General features: G+C 34.3%; 1 protein-coding gene across 2 annotated transcripts in view; it reads left to right on the top strand.

Annotated features, from left to right (window-relative positions):
• Window positions 1-17,722, top strand: part of ANKRD13C (ankyrin repeat domain 13C) — an 85,661-nt gene that overhangs the window by 29,828 nt on the left and 38,111 nt on the right. For both annotated transcript variants that reach the window (XM_072834046.1, XM_072834045.1), the window contains exons 3-6: window positions 5,114-5,218; window positions 10,416-10,501; window positions 11,859-11,904; window positions 17,106-17,172. In XM_072834046.1, the coding sequence (XP_072690147.1) occupies window positions 5,114-5,218; window positions 10,416-10,501; window positions 11,859-11,904; window positions 17,106-17,172 (304 nt within the window). The remainder of the gene's footprint in view (window positions 1-5,113; window positions 5,219-10,415; window positions 10,502-11,858; window positions 11,905-17,105; window positions 17,173-17,722) is intronic.

Raw genomic sequence — 17,722 nt, 5'->3', positions numbered from 1 at the left:
TCCATTTGCATGATAAATATTTCTCTATTCTCTCACTTGTAATCTGCAGGTGCCTGTGGTCCAAAATGTGTCTCTTGTAGGCACATATAGATGAATCTTGTTTTTTTATCCATTCTGATACCCTATGTCTTTTGATTGGAGCATTTAGTCTATTTACATTCAGAATAAGTATTGATACATACTGGTGCCATTTTATTACTTTTTTTGTCATTGTTTCTGGAGATTTTCTATGTTCTTTTCTAGTCTTTGTCACTTTTGCTCTTTCCTTCCTACTCAAATAGCCCTCTTTAATTTTTTTGCAGGGCTGGTGTAGTGTTCACAAAGACCTTTAGCTTTTGTTCATCTGGGGAATTCTTTATCTCTCCTATTCTGAATGACTGCCTTCCTGGATAGAATACTCTCACTGCAGATTTTTCCTATTCAGCACCTTGAATAGATCTTGCCACTCTCTTCTGGCTTGTCAAGTTTCTGTGGAGAGGTCTGCTGCTAACTTAAGGGTCTTCCCTTCTAAGTTAGGGACTTCCTTTGTCTTGAAAATTTTACGGTTTTCCTTCATCACTATGTTTTGCAAACTTAACTATAAAATGTCTTGGTGTTGGCCTGCTTTTGTTGATTTTGATGAGAGTTCTCTGTGCCTCCAGGATTTGGTTATCTGTTTATTCCCCCAGGTTAGAGAAGTTTCCAGCTGTTATTTCCTCAAATAAACTTTTGACCCCTTTTCTCTCCCTTCTTCTTCTGAGACTCTTATGATATAAATGCTACCATGTTTGATGGAGTCACTGAGTTCCCTAAGTCCACTCTCTTGTGATCCATTGTTCTTTCTTTTTGTTCAGCTTAATTATTTTCCATAATTCTGTCTTCTATTTCACTTATTTGTTCTTCTGCTTCTTGCATTCTTTCATCATTACATCTGGTTGCTTTCAAATCTCAAATACTGCATTTTTCTTTTCTGCTTGATTGTTTTTTAATTCTGTCATTTCTGTTATGTTTCCTGATCCTGTTAGTAATGGCTTTATGAAGAAGAGGTCATCTATTGTCCAAGGCCTGGTGCTTCAGGAAGTGCCTCTGGTGTGTGCTGCCTGCAGTCTGCTGCTGTGTTTTATCTGTTCTTTCTCTCAGGTCAGTCCTCTGCAGAGGCTCTCCTTGCCTGTGGTGGACGGTGTCAGGACCTTGGCTGGAGTGTGGCGAGTTTTAAGTAGGTGTGTTCTGGTCTGCTTGCTAAATGAGACCTGATGCTGTTTCCACTAGAGTTGAAGCTTTGCAGAACTCTGTGGTTAGTAGTGGTGTGTGTGGGGATTTGTGCTGGTCTTCTGGGGGAGGGGCCCTCTGTGCTGGTCATTAGGCACACTTGCCTGAGAAAAGCAACACCAGCAGAGGGTGGCAGAGTGGGATCTGGTGTAAGCAGGTTAGGCAGCCAGTGTTGGCACTGGGCAGAGTACTGACATTGATTTCTGCTGAGGGGCAGGTGAAATGGCTCTAGCCAACTCTTTTTGTCTCTGGAGATGGGAGTCCAGGCCTGCTGCTCTCAGGGAAGCCCTCTCAGAAAAATGAATAATTTTCCCTTGTGTGTCCTAGGTGTTTTTGAGATCCCTGTTTTCATACTGTGTGTCTCTGGGTTGCTTGCCTGCGTGGAGCAGTGCTATGTACTTTGGGCTCTATTGTAGCCAAGCCTGCTTACTTTTAAGATTGGTATTGATTGATTGATTGATTGATTGTGTGCCTGTTAGCAGTGAGAGGGGCAGAGGGAGAGAGGCAGAGAATCTTAAGCAGACTCTCGTTGAGTGTGAACCTGATGCAAGGCTCAATCTCAGGACCTGGAAATCATGACCTGAACAGAAATCACGAGTAGGATGCCTAACCAAATCAGCTCTCCACATGTCCCCAGGCCTGCTTACTTTTAAAACTTCAGACTTTAGGGACTTGGTGTGGCAGGGACCTGTGCTGGTCTTCTGGGTAAGGGTCTTACTGTGCTGGGACCCATTCAGGCTTGACCCAGAAGAACAGTGGTGCCATGTGCAGGGATGTGGTATATGGAGCAAAGTAGGCTAACAAGCCAGTAGTGTACAGTGTCGGTTAGCCGCCCTCAGCAGGTGCCTCTGTACTTATGCTAAGGGGTAAGGGAGTGAAATGGTGACCTTGGGCTCCTTTGTTTCCAGAGAGGCAATGCTGTCACAGGTAAGATCCAAGGAGAGTAAACGGTCTCCCCTAAGCCCTAGTGATCCTCAGATTGCGCTGTCTTCTCAGGGGTTGCTTGCTTGCCTTCTCTCCAGCTGGAGGGCAGCACCCTAAGGTCTCTGTCCCAGCCAAGGCCAAAGACCTCCAAAACTCCAGTCTTTGAGCCCTGCTGATCGCAAAACCTCACAATAATCAGCCCCTCACGTTTTCCCAGGGAGTGGCTTCGGGGAAGTGTTCTTGTGCTTATACCTGTGCTTTCTGCTCTCTCACTTTTCTGTGACCCGGGCTCTCTTCCCTATCCAGAACCCTCATTCCTTTTCTCCTCGCAAACTGCTTCTTTGTACTTCCTACTTTCCTTGATGTGGCCTTTTCTCTCTCTCTCTAGTTGTGCAGTTTGTTCTTTCAGTCCTCAGGTCAATTTCTTGGGTATTCAGAATGATTTGATGATCACAGTGAACATTCAGATACTCTACCTAGGTTCAGTAGTTGTTAACATTTATCATATTTACTTTATTTTTCTCTTATTGTTAAATATATTATTTTTGCAGTATCATTTGAGAGTTTGATGTAGACATCATGACATTTTAGCTCCGGATACCTTGGCTTGCATCTCTAAGAATAGGACAGTCTCTTTCATAACCACAATATCAGTATCATACTTAAGAAAATTAATACTGTTGTTATAATCTCTTATATCTAATTCATATTTAAATTTTTCCAGTTGTTCCAAAAATGTCTTTTATACGTGCTTTATATTGAATCAAGAACCAGTTAAGGTTTACTCATTGCATTTGGTTGTTATGTCGTTTTCTTTTTATGTAGAAAAGTTTGCCCACTTTTTTTTCCCCTTTGTACTTCACTTTTTGAATAGTGTGCCCAATCAATTTGTAGAATGTCTCTCATCTCAGATTTGCCTGATTATTTTCTCGTGATGTAATTTAACTTGTTCCTTATCTTGTATCTTTTCTGCAAATTGAAAATAGCTATCAGGGCTTGATATGATTCAAGTTAAACATTTCTGGAAAGAATATTGCATAGGTCATATGAATTTTATATTGCATAACATTAGAAACACATAATGTCAGGTTATATGACATTATGTGTTTCTAATGCCACCACATTTGGTCACTTGTTTAAGCTGATGATCTCCAGATATTTTCACTGGAAAGGAACTTTTTTTTTTCTCTTTATAATTAGAAAGTAATCTTGGGATGATACTTTGGTATCATGTGAGTATCCTATTTTCTAGCACTATCATAGCATTTAGCCTCATGACTTTAGCATTCATTGAGGACATTTGCCTAAAAGCAGTTATTACTTTGGTGTTGTAATATACCTATTTTCAAATTTTACCATTTCTTCTACATTTATTAGTTGGCATTCTTCTGTAATTTATTGTTTTTAGTTTACTGTGTTATAATTGGACATTATTCTTTTTGATGCTCGGTTTCCCAAATTTGGCCGGTGGCTGACTATTTGACCAGATTCCTTGGTCCTTTTGATGCGACAGTATTCTTAAAAAATGGCTGTATATTACTGTAGTGGTATAGATGCATCCTATTAATCAGTCATTTCCCCATTATGGATGTTCATTTAGTTTCCGGTATGTTTGCCATTTAAGCTGTTAAAATATACGTTCTTGTACCTATATTCTCTTTCTTTCTTACTTTTGAAAGGGTGGGGAAGAGGAAGAGGAGGTGGGGGAAGGGCAGAGGGAGAGAGAATCTTAAGAAGACCATGCCAACAGGGAGCCCTATGTGGGGCTTGATCTCACAATCCTGAGATCATGACCTGAGCTGAAATCAAGAGTCAGATGCTTAATTGACTGAGCCACCCAGGCGCCCCTCTTGTACCTGTATTCTTATATACTGCTGTAGACTTTCTTAAGCACCTTTGTGAAATTTCTGTATTTATTTTACTTTATTCTAATCAAACTTCGTATAGTTATTCCTAGTGCTGTATGCTAATATAGAGGCTCCTCCTATAACTAGGAATCACATTCTTCTACCTGTGCTCAACCACAAGACATTGTCATAACACCCTTATTTCCTTCAGAGCACCTGTCATTCTCTGACTTATTTTTTTTACTTATTAGTTTACTTACTTTCTTCTAACAAAGGATATAAGCTCTCTGATAGTAAGACCTTGTCTTTCTTTCTACCGCTTATATCCAGGACTTAGTGCTTAGAAATGGTGTATGATAGGCATTCGGTAAATATTTGCTGAATGATTGATTGAATGAATGAACCATTCATGTAGGAAATTTAAAATGGGTAGCCATCCTAAATTTCCCATGAGCCTCAGTTTTGAAGTTTTTGCCTGTTAATATACTTTTTACTGCTAATTTTTAAGAAGAATATCCTATACCTTAGACTTTTTTTGCTTACTAGAAAACTGTCCAGATTTGTTCTTGGACTCATAAACAGACTTTTTCCTCTTTTGGGTGTTTTCCTGAAGTAAAATAATTGTAACATTTGAAAAATAAGGGTTTATAGAAACATTTCTGGTCCTTTTTGAAAGCCCCCCTTTTTTTTTTCTGAAATAAATTAAGAACTTTCTATTTGATATCACATACATACAAATCCTTTTTTGAGTTTTATTAGTAGAATTTTGATATAAATTACTCGTGTTATCTTTTAGACTGTGGAAATATTCTCACAGTACTCTAGTACTCTTGGGAATAATTATTAAGGAACATAATACTTCTTTGGAGAGATACAATTTATTTTTAAGTAATAGAATAGATCTTGAATCTGAGGATCTGAAATAACTTTGTTAGATATATAGGGCTTTTACAAATTATTTTTCTCTCTGTTACAGTGTTTATTTTATAGACCTATTTATATCATATTGATTTCTTAAATTTCTAAATGATTTGTATATTCATAGATTTAAAAAATTGCATGATGTTTGATATTATTACCACTTTATGTTTCAGAATGTGCCCACTTACTTTTGGCTCACAATGCTCCAGTAAAGGTGAAAAATGCTCAGGGATGGAGCCCACTGGCGGAAGCCATCAGCTATGGAGATAGACAGATGAGTAAGCAATATAAATTGTTGTTTATAAATATTCTAAAAATATGAAGTGATACATTTGATAAAGTTTTCATTTAGTATAACTTTCTATAATATGAAATGTTTGTAGTTATTTGTAAACTTGTATGTGAATTATTCATAACTTAGGAACTTGGATATTAGGAAGAATTGAGGAATCATGTTTGAAAGCATATTGTTTATAGTTTATTTTCTTTTATACTATTCTGCTCTACTGATATTTTTCCATTGTTTTATTTATTCAGTATGAAGGATTTTTAAAAGCTCTGAGACCTGACTGTCCTTTCTGGCAGATACTTAATTATATGAAACATTAATTGGAACTGAAAATAATCACAGTGTTTTATAATAGTTATCTTTTTGCTTTAATTGGTGGGAATAGATTTTACTGAAAGTGAGAAGGAAGTCTCTTTGTTTTGGTCTTTGAGAATTTCAAAAAAAAGTCACATGTTTTCTCATAGTACACACTGTGTTCAGTTACTCTACCTTCCCTCCTCCTGTTCCTGAGTTGGGTTTTTTTTTTTCCCAACTTCATATACAGGTTTTATTTTTGTCAGGCACATCTCAATAGTTGAAAAGTTTGTAAAATTTAAATCTGGATGAGTGAGAATATTATCTTCCTGGTAATATCTTTTTACAACTGGGATTGAAAATTAAATCTAGGCTGTGGAAGGCACGATTTAAAAAATTGGGCAGTTTTATTAAAGAAGTGCATTAGATTGAACACCCTTAGGATGTTACATGCATTTAGTTCTATTTAATACCACAGTTTGGGCTCTTATATTTTAGCTTTATATGTAATCCACATACTACATCTTTGTGGACTTTCTGCACATTTTGGGCAGCTCCTAATGATGAAGCTACATTTGGGCTTGGGATTTAATGAGATAAAATTGTGATGATTTACCAGTTACATGAGAATATATATTTATATTTTGTTATTTATTGACAGTTCTCCCTTTTGGACAAAATCAAGAGCTCCTAATGAGAGTTAGAAACCATACTAATCCTAGAATTATGTCAGGGAAAAGACAAAAAAAATGCACAGATCTAAAAAACTGAGAATAAATTAAAAGTTGCAGCAACCAGTCTAAAGGAACTTTCTCTGATGTTTCTAACCCATTAGCAGAATGGAGAGGAAACCAGATGGATTCCTGGGTTTCTGACACTGACTTATGTGGTTTTCACATAATAACCTTTATTTAGAGTCAGTGAGTATTTACTGAGTCCTTTCTATAATGCATGTATCTATAGTAAGATGTGGAGAATGAAGATATGGTCTCTGCTCTTTAGGAAGGCCAAGAAACAGTTTTCTTGGAAAATCAATTACTAAATTTTAATGTAAAAGATTGAGGTGCATAGCAGTTGAGATCTGCTTTTAAAGTGATTTTCTTAAAAAAAAATAAAAAAAAAAAAGTGATTTTCTTCTGTCAAGTGATGTCTAAGATATACATTCTGAATAGTATTCTATTGCCAATTATTATATAATTATGTATCTATAATTATTCAGGGATTAAAAAATTATGTTCCATCACATGAAATGGAAATATTTAACTGCTAACTTAAATAATAATAAATTTAACAACTATAAGCTACATATTTAGAAATATATGGATAGGGGATCCCTGGGTGGCTTAGCGGTTTAGTGCCTGCCTTGGCCCGGGGTGTGATCCTGGAGTCCCGGGATGGAGGCCCGCATCTGGCTCCTTGCATGGAGCCTGCTTCTCCCTCTGCCTGTGTGTGTCTCTCTCTCTCTTTCTCTCTCTCATTAATAAATAAATAAAATCGTAAAAAACCCGAAATATATGGATATATTTATAATAGTATTAAATGGGTCTATACTTTGAAATTATTTTAAATACTGTGATTTAAGTTTTTGATTACTTAGCTTGTGTTATGTTAAAATTTTCTGGGCATAAAAAAAATTTTCTGGGCATAGAAAATTGCATTATTTGAAAAATCTGAGATAATATATATTATCTAATTAGCAAAGTATAATCTAATATTATAAATTAATAGCAAAAACTGTAACCCCTTTCTCTTTTTTTATCTGATTTCTGCTGTTGTTTTTGTGGTACAGAACAGTGAGATATTACTAAACTATTTGTTGCAGACTAGAACAATAGTCTAGGGAGGTGGGGCCGGGAGGCGGGGGCAGTGAGCAGCACCCGGTTGACTTAGTTGGAAGAGCATGTGACTGATGAAGAGCATGTGACTTGATCTCAGGGTTGTGATTTTGAACCCCATGTTGTGTGTAGAGATTACTAAAAGAAAACCCAAAACCAAAAACTTTAAAAAAGAAAATTTCAAGATTATGTTGCTTTTCTGCCTTAATAATAATTACATGGTGAACAGTGATCAGCCTCCAGGTCAGTATCAAAAGAGAGAGATCAGTCCGGGATTTAATTTATTTGATGTTAGATTTATTGAGTTTGAGTTATCTATGGTATGTCCACAGAGCTATTTAACTAAGAAGTGGGAAATAATTATTCTGGAGCACAAAAGGAAGTAGAGGGCAGACGATACAGATTTAAGTGATTCTCGGAGCAGGAGGGCATAGTTCCAAAGGCTTTAGGCACAGCCAACTGAATACTTTAAAAGTACTTTGTATGGGAAAAGAAGGAAAGAGAAAGTTAATAAGCTGTGGTTTATTGTTCTTCATTTGAGTCTTTGTATGAATTCTAATACCATCCATATCCTCTAAAGCTAATTTTTAATTTTTATTTTTTAAAAGATTTTATGTATTTATTCATGAGAGACTCAGAGAGAGAGGCAGAGACACAGGCAGAGGGAGAAGCAGGCTCCACACAAGGAGCCCGATGTGGGACTCGATCCCAGGACCCTGGGGACATGTCCTGAGCCGAAGGCAGATGCTTAACCACTGAGCCACCCAGGTGCCCCGGTTAAAGGAATTTTAATAAATAACCATGGAGTTATAAATGGGGGAATATGACTTTCAGGTCTACTTACAATAAAAACTACTGTATGAGGAACCCAACAATGCTCCAGTATATTTGAATAAAATTACCCGATGGTCTTTTTGGTTCAGTTTTCATATTCGTTTCTTTCTATGGTCATATTTGTTCTTCAGAAAAATCACTCCAATAGACAACAAAAGATCTATGGATATATATAAAGATTTCTTATCATCGGCTGTTTATAATTCATTTGGGAAGAAAGTTCCTTCATAAAGAAGTTAGTTTCATTTAAAACAAGTAATGTTCAACCACTGAGCCACCCAGGCGTCCCCTCTAAAACTAATTTTATCTTTATTATCAGTCATCATTAATGTGATTCTTACAGTATGGGAGTACAAATCCTTATTCCAAAAAAGGTATTGCTAATTTTGTATAATTGCATTCTAAATGTTTGTTTCTGTTTCCATAAGAAAGTTTGAGTTGATGCTATTTTTAATGTGAAGTTTCATAGAACAAGCATCTCTTTGTTACCATATTTTTAAAAATGTTTGGCCAGGGCAGCCCGGGTGGCTCAGTGGTTTAGCGCCGCCTTCAGCCCAGGTAGGATCCTGGAGACCCAGGATCCAGTCCCACGTCGGGCTCCCTGCATGGAGCCTGCTTCTCCCTCTGCCTGTGTCTCTGCCTCTCTGTGTTTCTCATGAATAAATAAATAAAATCTTAAAAAAAAAATGGCCATTTTAATGTAATTGTTATTTACTGCATGTGGTCAGTGAGTTTCAATATATTTACTTGGTGTAAAATACATGACTTCCGTTTTTCATTAAGGTATCTTTTCTATCTATGAATTGAATTATTTCCATTCTTTACCTCGACACAGAGGTTTGTTTGAATTTAAAGGCAAATTGCCTTCTTTGGAGTCAAGGAAGATTTATTAAAGTACTTGAGCTTATTGTGGAGAAGAATTATAAAAAGAATTCTATTAAATTGGCGTAATCTAGCTTTGATATTAAGGTTAAATTACAACAAACATGAGATTAGCCAGATTCATACAAATTTGAATCTGGAAATAACCTTAATGATTATCCAGGTCATGGTTTCTCAGATTATTTGGATTTCACAGACCAGAAAAAAAATTATGTTTGAGAATTGATGTGGAGTACCTAATGTTTCATTTTAGCATGTAAAAACTCTAAAAATGATACTTTCTTCTGCAATCACCATATTAATACAAGACATTTTGATACCAAAAATAGTAGAAAGAATAGTTCTTAAATTGAAAAAAATATATAGTTTATAAGTAAAAAAGTAACCCCAACCTGATTTCCAATTTTTTCATTTTACTGCAGATCACTGGGAACTTGAACAGTTGGGCGCTGAAATGTAGACTTGTATTTGGAAACTACTAATCTAGGTCACAAAGCTAGTTGTAGGACTGTATGATGAACTGAGATCTCTTGTTCCTTTGGTAGTTAGTTTTAGCTAGTTCCTTTATTCTAATAGGTAAAAATTATATTTACTTAATTGTAAGCAATTTATATTGAGCCTTTACAGGAATTTCATAGAGGTTTTACTTTATTTTTATTTGACAAATGAAAAAAAGAAACTGAAATTTAGTGAAAATAAGTAACTTGTCCATTTACATGTGGCTAATAATTAGTAAAGCTGGGGTTTGCACTTAGGCAATGTGTCTAAATCTCAGTCTGAACTATTGAGAAAACAGTATGGAGGGCCTCAGGTTTTTTTAGATTCAGAAGTTCTTTTCACGGACATAATAGGATTTGTTTTAGTATTTTTTCTGCTGTGTGAGAGTACAACCTGTAGTGAGAAAAGAACACAAACACCCAGTAGCAATTACAAATAATTACATTTTTATAAAAGTAATATCCAATGGGATTTTTGAGATCTGGCTTTGAGATCTTTTAGATCAGTATTACAACAGGAGATTGTGTCATCTGAGATTGGTTAATCTTGGCTCACTCAGGTAAATCTTAACTGATAATTAAAAACTAGGAAAACTAGTGTAAATACAAGTTCATGTTGGGGTGTCTCTTCTCGATTTTCCTTGGGGTTCATAACAGTTTTATTAAACTTATTAACTTATTTATAATGTCTCTATCTGTATATGTCTGTGTTTAATAAACCAGTGGTTTCTAACATGGCAAAAAAGTTTTTTTTATAAATTTATTTTAATTGAGCTATAACTGACAATCTAACATGGTAAAATTTATTTTAAATTAAATAATTTTTTTTTGATTTAAACCTTAGTTACGGCTCTTTTAAGGAAGCTTAAGCAGCAGTCCAGGGAAAGTGTTGAAGAAAAACGACCTCGATTATTAAAAGCCCTGAAAGAGGTAGGCTATATATCTCTTTGCTCATCTTATACCTCAAGAGTAATTGTAAGTGTACTTTTAAGCATTTTTAAAATGCAGTCTAATCACTTGATTACTAAGAGTCAAGCAACGGTAAAAATCCTGTTTGAATTGAACAATAATGATAAAATACTCTGATTATAATGTATAAATTTAATGCTATGGAAGCACCATTTACTTTGGACTAGGACGGTGAATAAAAAATTACTGTTTTCAATAAATTAGATAAGACCTCTAAGAAAAAAGGAGGCTAATCATAATTAATGGCAATAGTTTTCGTTTGTCCTTTGGGTTGGAAGATTCCCTAAGAGCTGAAACCACTACCTACTAGCAGCATTTTCTTTACATAATAAAACTCTTTCTGTCTGTCCTATGTCAGAGCCGGTGGTAAGAGCCGGTGTGCTGGCACAGAAAGGCAGAGAGCTTTATTTTTTTTTTCTTATTCTCATTCACTGTATTTTTGATGTATGAAAGAACTAAGGGAGGAAGACAGACCTATCATGATAACTGTGTGTCCTCTGGGGTATGCTTTTTTTGTTTTTATCTCAAGAGATCAATTTTTTTGAAAATTTTTGATCACAGTAGTTTCCTTAACAGTTACAGTTTTTGCTGTCTAGCTTCTAATTTGTGAAATACAAACTTTCGCCATATATCTCATATGATGACGTGTTATTTCAGATTTAGTAAACTTGTGTTAATTACCACTTTATAGGGATCCCTGGGTGGCGCAGCGGTTTGGCGCCTGCCTTTGGCCCAGGGCGCGATCCTGGAGACCCGGGATCGAATCCCACGTCGGGCTCCCGGTGCATGGAGCCTGCTTCTCCCTCTGCCTGTGTCTTTGCCTCTCTCTCTCTCTCTCTCTGTGTGACTATCATAAATTAAAAAAAAAAAAAAATTACCACTTTATAGGAAAAAGTTTCTATTTCATTGTGTCATTTTCTTAGTCCATTGTGAGGCTGCATAAAAAGTCATTTTGGAACACATCTAAAGTTATTAGCTATTTTTAGTTAGAGTTATTATTATTGTTTTGGTTATGCTGAGAAATGGACTATTTATTGATACCAACTTAAATGCCTGTCAGTTTCAGATATGTTCTAGTAAAATCTGCAGTTGTATATCTTCCTTTGTAGATAAGTATAATAATGTGTGCTATTGTAATGTTTTAAGTAATTTAACCTTATTTTTTCTTTCTCCTATTCCAAAAATTGAAACTACTTTCTATTCCTGTCTATAGACCTTTAGTGATAATAGATTTTTTTTTAAAAACTAAAATATTCAATTGATATGAGAACTGTTAAACTAAGGTACATTCAGTATTTATTTGTATTTTGTTTCTCAGCTAGGTGACTTTTATCTGGAACTTCACTGGGATTTTCAAAGCTGGGGTAAGAATGTGTCATATTTTACTGTAAAATATGTTCCAATGTGGAAATGCACGTGCAAAAATAGCTTAAATATACATGTTAGCAAATTTGAACTTGTCCTAAGGAAAATTACATCTTTTTCATCACATTGAATGTAATGGTAATAAAGCCCTGTAGTAATACTTAATTATCCCAACCTGGTTAGTAACTTTCAAAAGTCTTATTTTTAAGACTGAAAATTATTCTTTTTAAACAGAATGAAGATTTAAGTATTTTAATAAATATAAGGAATTCTCAAAGGGAAGAGAATAATTTATGGGATTATTAGATTACTAATTTTTTTAAGGTTTTATTTTATTTATTCATGAGACACAGAAAGAGATTACTAAATTTAATGAGATTTGAAATATAATACTTAGATCCCTGAATGAGAAGAATTCAGTTAACATTATTTGATTTTGTATATTTTGTCATCTTTCAGTCATTTTGCTACTTTTATTGTATACTTCATATATATACCGTTTGGTTGTTCACTGTTTCAATTATTTATAAAACCTTAACCCCTAGATATTTTAGAGTCAGTTAATGATTTATCTTGGCATGATAAGTTTCTCTCCTCCCCATTTTAAACCTCAGTCCATTTAGGGAGAAAACCTTTGTATCTAAAGAGGAAGTGTGATCCTAGTGACTTTTGTTAATTAAACAACTACTAAAACAACTAAATTTGGGTTTCATTTTGAAGATTTAAAAACAATGTAATCTGTGTATAGGTTTGGACATAATGAGCTTATATTTTTTTAAGCATCTGAATTAATTTCTATGAAATAAAGATATTTAAATATTCAGTTATTGACAGCTATAAAAATCACTGTTAATGTTTCATATGAATGCTTTCAAACCCTTTTTAAAGTTTACATGAGTGTAAGTGTGCATGTAATACACAAATACATACATGCACATATATATTGTATCCTCAGAATTAGTTGTTTTAATGGGATCTTGCCATTATATCATTATACAGTTTGTCACTTTTATATAATGTATCATAGGCATCTTTCCATATTGTTAGCTCATGAGGAAGTACTTCAACAACTACAAAATAATGTGTAGCATGAATGATTAAGATTTTCCTAGTGTGTTTAATCTCTAAGTGTAAAGTTTTGATTTCTAAAGGTCAGTTCTTTTCCAACATTGTTACAACACTAGCTCATTAGGTTAATTTTGGCTCCATCAAAATCACACATGATTTTGTGACTCTGTAGGGCTACCTTGCCTTTATGCTTTATATATCATTCAGAGTCCAGGTGTCTTAGAACACTGAGAGAAAAAGAGGTTTGTAGTAGCTTTGTAAAATAGAAGAATTCCAAGTCAGATTGGTTTAAAGCCTGAATACCATTTTTTTTTTTCATGTGTAAAAACCCTAGGTCTGCTTGGCAATCTTATACTCAAGGTTGTCCCTTGAGCATATTGGTTCTTTAACTGATTCTCAAGAAATTGTTAGTGGTTTACATTCTAAAATAGTTGATTTATCTTGCTGAGCAAATGTTTTAAAATATTTTAAAGTAACATTTCAGTTACATAAAGAAATAGAAATGAATGTAATCACTACTATAATTGTACATATATCTGTAGTTATAAACAGTATAAATGTTGTATAACCAAATTCATGACATAACCACTGTGGTATTGGTTAAAAGTATTGCTTCTTTGGAGATTTGACTTTGGTGCAAAACAGCACATCTATTTCATTGTTGATAAAGGATTTTTCTGATTTCGTGTCAAAACTACTAGCATCTGATGGTTAGATGTCATGTATGATTTTAAAAATGAAACTTATTGGCTAGATTTAATTTAGACCCTTTGGATTAAAAAAAAGCAGCACAATCCTTTTTGTTAGATTTGATTAGTAAGCTTTTTTTTTCTAGAGTTTAGGTGTATTTCTTTCCATTGTCAAAACCCCTAATATTGGAGCACCTGGCTGGCTCAGCTGGTAGAAGTGACTCTTGATCTCAGCATTGTGAGTTCAAGCCCTATGTTGGGCATAGAGTCTATTTAAAAAACAAATGAAGAAGGAGGAACTTATAAATTCCCTTTGCAAACATAAAATGCTAACAAAACATGACTTTTTTTTTTTTTTTTTTTTGCTTAAAAAGAAACCCCTAATATTGAGGGGAAAAAAGGAAACCCAGAAATAAGGGGAAGTTAAAAAATATTGAGATCCAGAATTAGGTTTAATTAGAGGTAGTGGAGGATGCACACTCTTTCTCATATTGTTATATTTAGTGTTTGGCTGAAAGCCTCAAACTTGGTTAATAGCAAGTCTGAAGGCAACTAAAACTATTCCAGCTTAGGTTTTTAGATAAAGAGAAGCTTTAAATTGGGATCAGAAGTACTGGCTCCTATTTGATGTGGGAAATCACATATCTTTCCTCTGCCTCAGTGTCATTTTTTTTTTTTTTAAGATTTTATTTATTTATTCATGAGAGACACACAGAGAGAGGCAGAAACATAGGCAGAGGGAGAAGCAGGCTCCCTACTGGGAGCCTGATATGGGATTCGATCCTGGTACTCCAGATCATGCCCTGGACCAAAGCCAGGCATGCTTAACCGCTGAGCCACCCAGCCGTCCCCGGTGTCTTCATTTTTAAATGGGGATAATAACTGCCCCAGATATTGCAAACTTTTTTTTTTTTGGTGTGGATAAAATTATGTTTTTGAAGGAAACCCTTTATATACTTACTGTAAAAGCATGAAATAATTTATAGTATAATAATCATGACTTCAAATTTAGCTTTGTGTATATGGCATATTTCAACAGAAAAACTGTTTTTAGAGTTTCTTTACCTCATAATCTACAGAATATCCATTCTGTATTTGAGACTGTGTATTATAGATGGAAAACATTACGTTAATAAACTGTTCTTGATATCAGGAGTAAATAACAGCAAAACTAAGATTAAAATGTAGAGATTTCTTTTTTTCAACTCAGTGAATTATGCTACTTTTGGAGTGTTATGTTAAGCTCTCAGATTATGCTGAGATAACCTCAGATATAGAGAACTTGATCAGTTTACATGAGGGAGAATAAAGTCATTGCAGAATTGGGAAGATGCACATTGCTCTAATTTTGGAATGCATTAAAATCTAGCAGAAATCTTTTTTTCTATGTATTCTCTCTTTCCTTTTTATTAGCTTTTGCTTCTCAGTCCCTAAACTTATTTTCTCTCTGCATTTCTCTGTTCCTGCGCTTCTGATTTTTGATAAGTATTGATATATAATTCTAAATTTTGTTATAGTAGGTTACCATGCTATTTCAAAAGATGCAATAAATTAAGTTAAATTATCTTAAATTAGAGTGCTATATTTTAATTATCTTTTTCATGCTCTACTAAATACTTAAGGATAGGAAAACTGGATCTTGATTAGACAGCATAGAGAAGAGCTTTGATCATGTATATAGATAAATGCTGTTACTGTTGTTTTCAAGTTCTGTTGTTTCATATAAGGAAAAATTTTATCAGAAAATGATTACTGAGCCATCAGAAAGAAAGAGATCTTGCCATTTACAATGCTGTGGATGGAACTAGAGGGTATTACGCTAAGTGAAACAAGTAAGTTAGAGAAAGATAGATGCTTTCACTCATATGTGAAATTTAAACAAAACCGATGAACATAGGGGAAGGGAAGGAAAAATAAAATGAGATGAAAATTGAGAGGGAGGCAAATCATAAGAGATGCTGAACTCTAGGAAACAAATTGAGGGTTGCTGGAGGGGAGGTTGGTGGGAGGAAAGGATGACCAGGTGATGGGCATTAAGGAGGGCAGTTGATATAATGAGCAGTAAGTGTTATATAAGACTGATAAATCACCAAATTCTACCTCTGAAACTAATAAAAAAAAGAAAATGATTTCTTATATTTTTTGACTAGGGTAACTGTAGATATTCCCTTTGGGCAGTAACTTTTCTTATTTGTGTACAGTAAAATGTCTAGAAAACTGTCTTTAATGCCGGAAATCATTTTAGATTACATGACCTCTAGGAATTTAAAAAGGACATTGATATATTAATATACCTTTTTGGATAATTAGACAATATTGATGTTTTTTAAAAAATTAGCTAAAGGGCAGCCCCGGTGGCTCAGCAGTTTAGCGCCACCTTCAGTCCAGGGCAGGATCCTGGAGACCCGGGATCCAGTCCCACGTTGGGCTCCCAGCATGGAGCCTACTTCTACCTCTGCCTGTGTCTCTGCCTCTCTCTCTCTCTGTATCTCTCATGAATAAATAAATAAAATCTTTAAAAAAATGAAATAAAATAAAATAGAAATAAAAAGTTAACTAAAAAACTAGCCTTTAATTTCTATAATAAAGTTTTTACTTCTTTCTAACCGAGGTTGATTATCATTCATTTTTAAAACACTGAGTTTTGTAAAATATGCACGTAGTATATCTTATACACACACACATTCTTATATACACATGTACATGTGATGTGATTTTGATTTCAAGTTGTTTGGGCTTCACATTATTTCTTTTGTATGTGGTAGCTTATTATATCCTGTATGCAGATTTATTCATCCATAGAATAACCTGTATTTCCTAAAACATAGCAGACAGTAAATAATAAAAGAAATCAGAATATGTTTGTTATATGAATGTGAACAACACTGAATGTAGAAATCTGTAGGTGAATAGTATGATTCCGTTTTACAGATTTTGAAACTGAGGTTACACAGTGAGCTTCAGTAACCGAGGTCACATATTTGGAATTCAAACTCAAATTTGACTACTTAGCTCTAAAATTTTTTTTTTAAATACACATTACTTTCCTACTATTTAATGAGATTATATTTAAAGGATCAGATAGGATCCAGGTTAATCAGGTTACCTATTCAGGGTAGTTTAGTTGCTGTGGGGTATGGTTTTCGCATCTATAATAATGTTCTACAGTGTGTATCCAAGAGTGGCACTGTATTGACTGCTATTCATGTGTGTTTGTGGGAGGATGTGAGTGTTAAACTTTGTAGCAATTACAGTTAAATAGTGGGGATTTGAAGTTGCTCGGAATTGCTTTGTGTATTATTAGTGGAAAAATACTATTTTAAAGGAAATCATTACAATTTTAGTGGATTAATAAAATGTTGAAATTACTCTTTTTCTAATTAAGAAATGTGTAATGTTTCAGAACTTTAGGTATTTTTTATCTTTTCTTTTTAAAAACACAGTGCCTTTACTTTCCCGAATTCTGCCTTCTGATGCATGTAAAATATACAAACAAGGTATCAATATCAGGTAAGGTGACTTGATTTTTTTCTTTCTGAGTAACAGAAAATTGAGATTTAGAGGAAGCTTTTCTTTCTGTATTAATAGGTTGCATTTGGATGTAGTATTTTATAACTTAAACATGTTGTAATATATGCACAACATTTTATCTTGAGACATCCTGCGGAGAAGAAACCAAAGATATAAAATCTTGACTAAATCAAAGGTATTCTTATTCAACTGCTGACTATCTAGGAGGCAATCAGAGTGAAGATCACAGGATCTTAAAATGAGAAGATTTAAGATGGTTATCTCTGATCCTGACTATTTGGGGAATAGGGACACACATAAGGAAGACCCAACTCTTGTCCTTTTTTCTCCATCCCTCTCATACCCTCCCTCCTCTGTCCATCTGTCTAAGCATCTGTTCCTTCTAGTGCACACTTTAAGGCTAATTTTAATTTTCTTCTTTTTCTTTTTAAAATTAAGATTGATTTTTGGATCTGATGTTATTTTACTCAGTTTAGAGTTTTATTTTTATTCTTTGTATCTTAAACTTTGTATTAATACAGGTATATTT

The sequence above is a fragment of the Canis lupus genome, chromosome 8 (genome assembly GCF_048164855.1).
Source record: "Canis lupus baileyi chromosome 8, mCanLup2.hap1, whole genome shotgun sequence".
Classification (NCBI taxonomy): Eukaryota; Metazoa; Chordata; class Mammalia; order Carnivora; family Canidae; genus Canis; species Canis lupus.
Note: the sequence above shows the minus strand (reverse complement) of the source record. Positions and strands in the feature narration are given on the sequence as shown.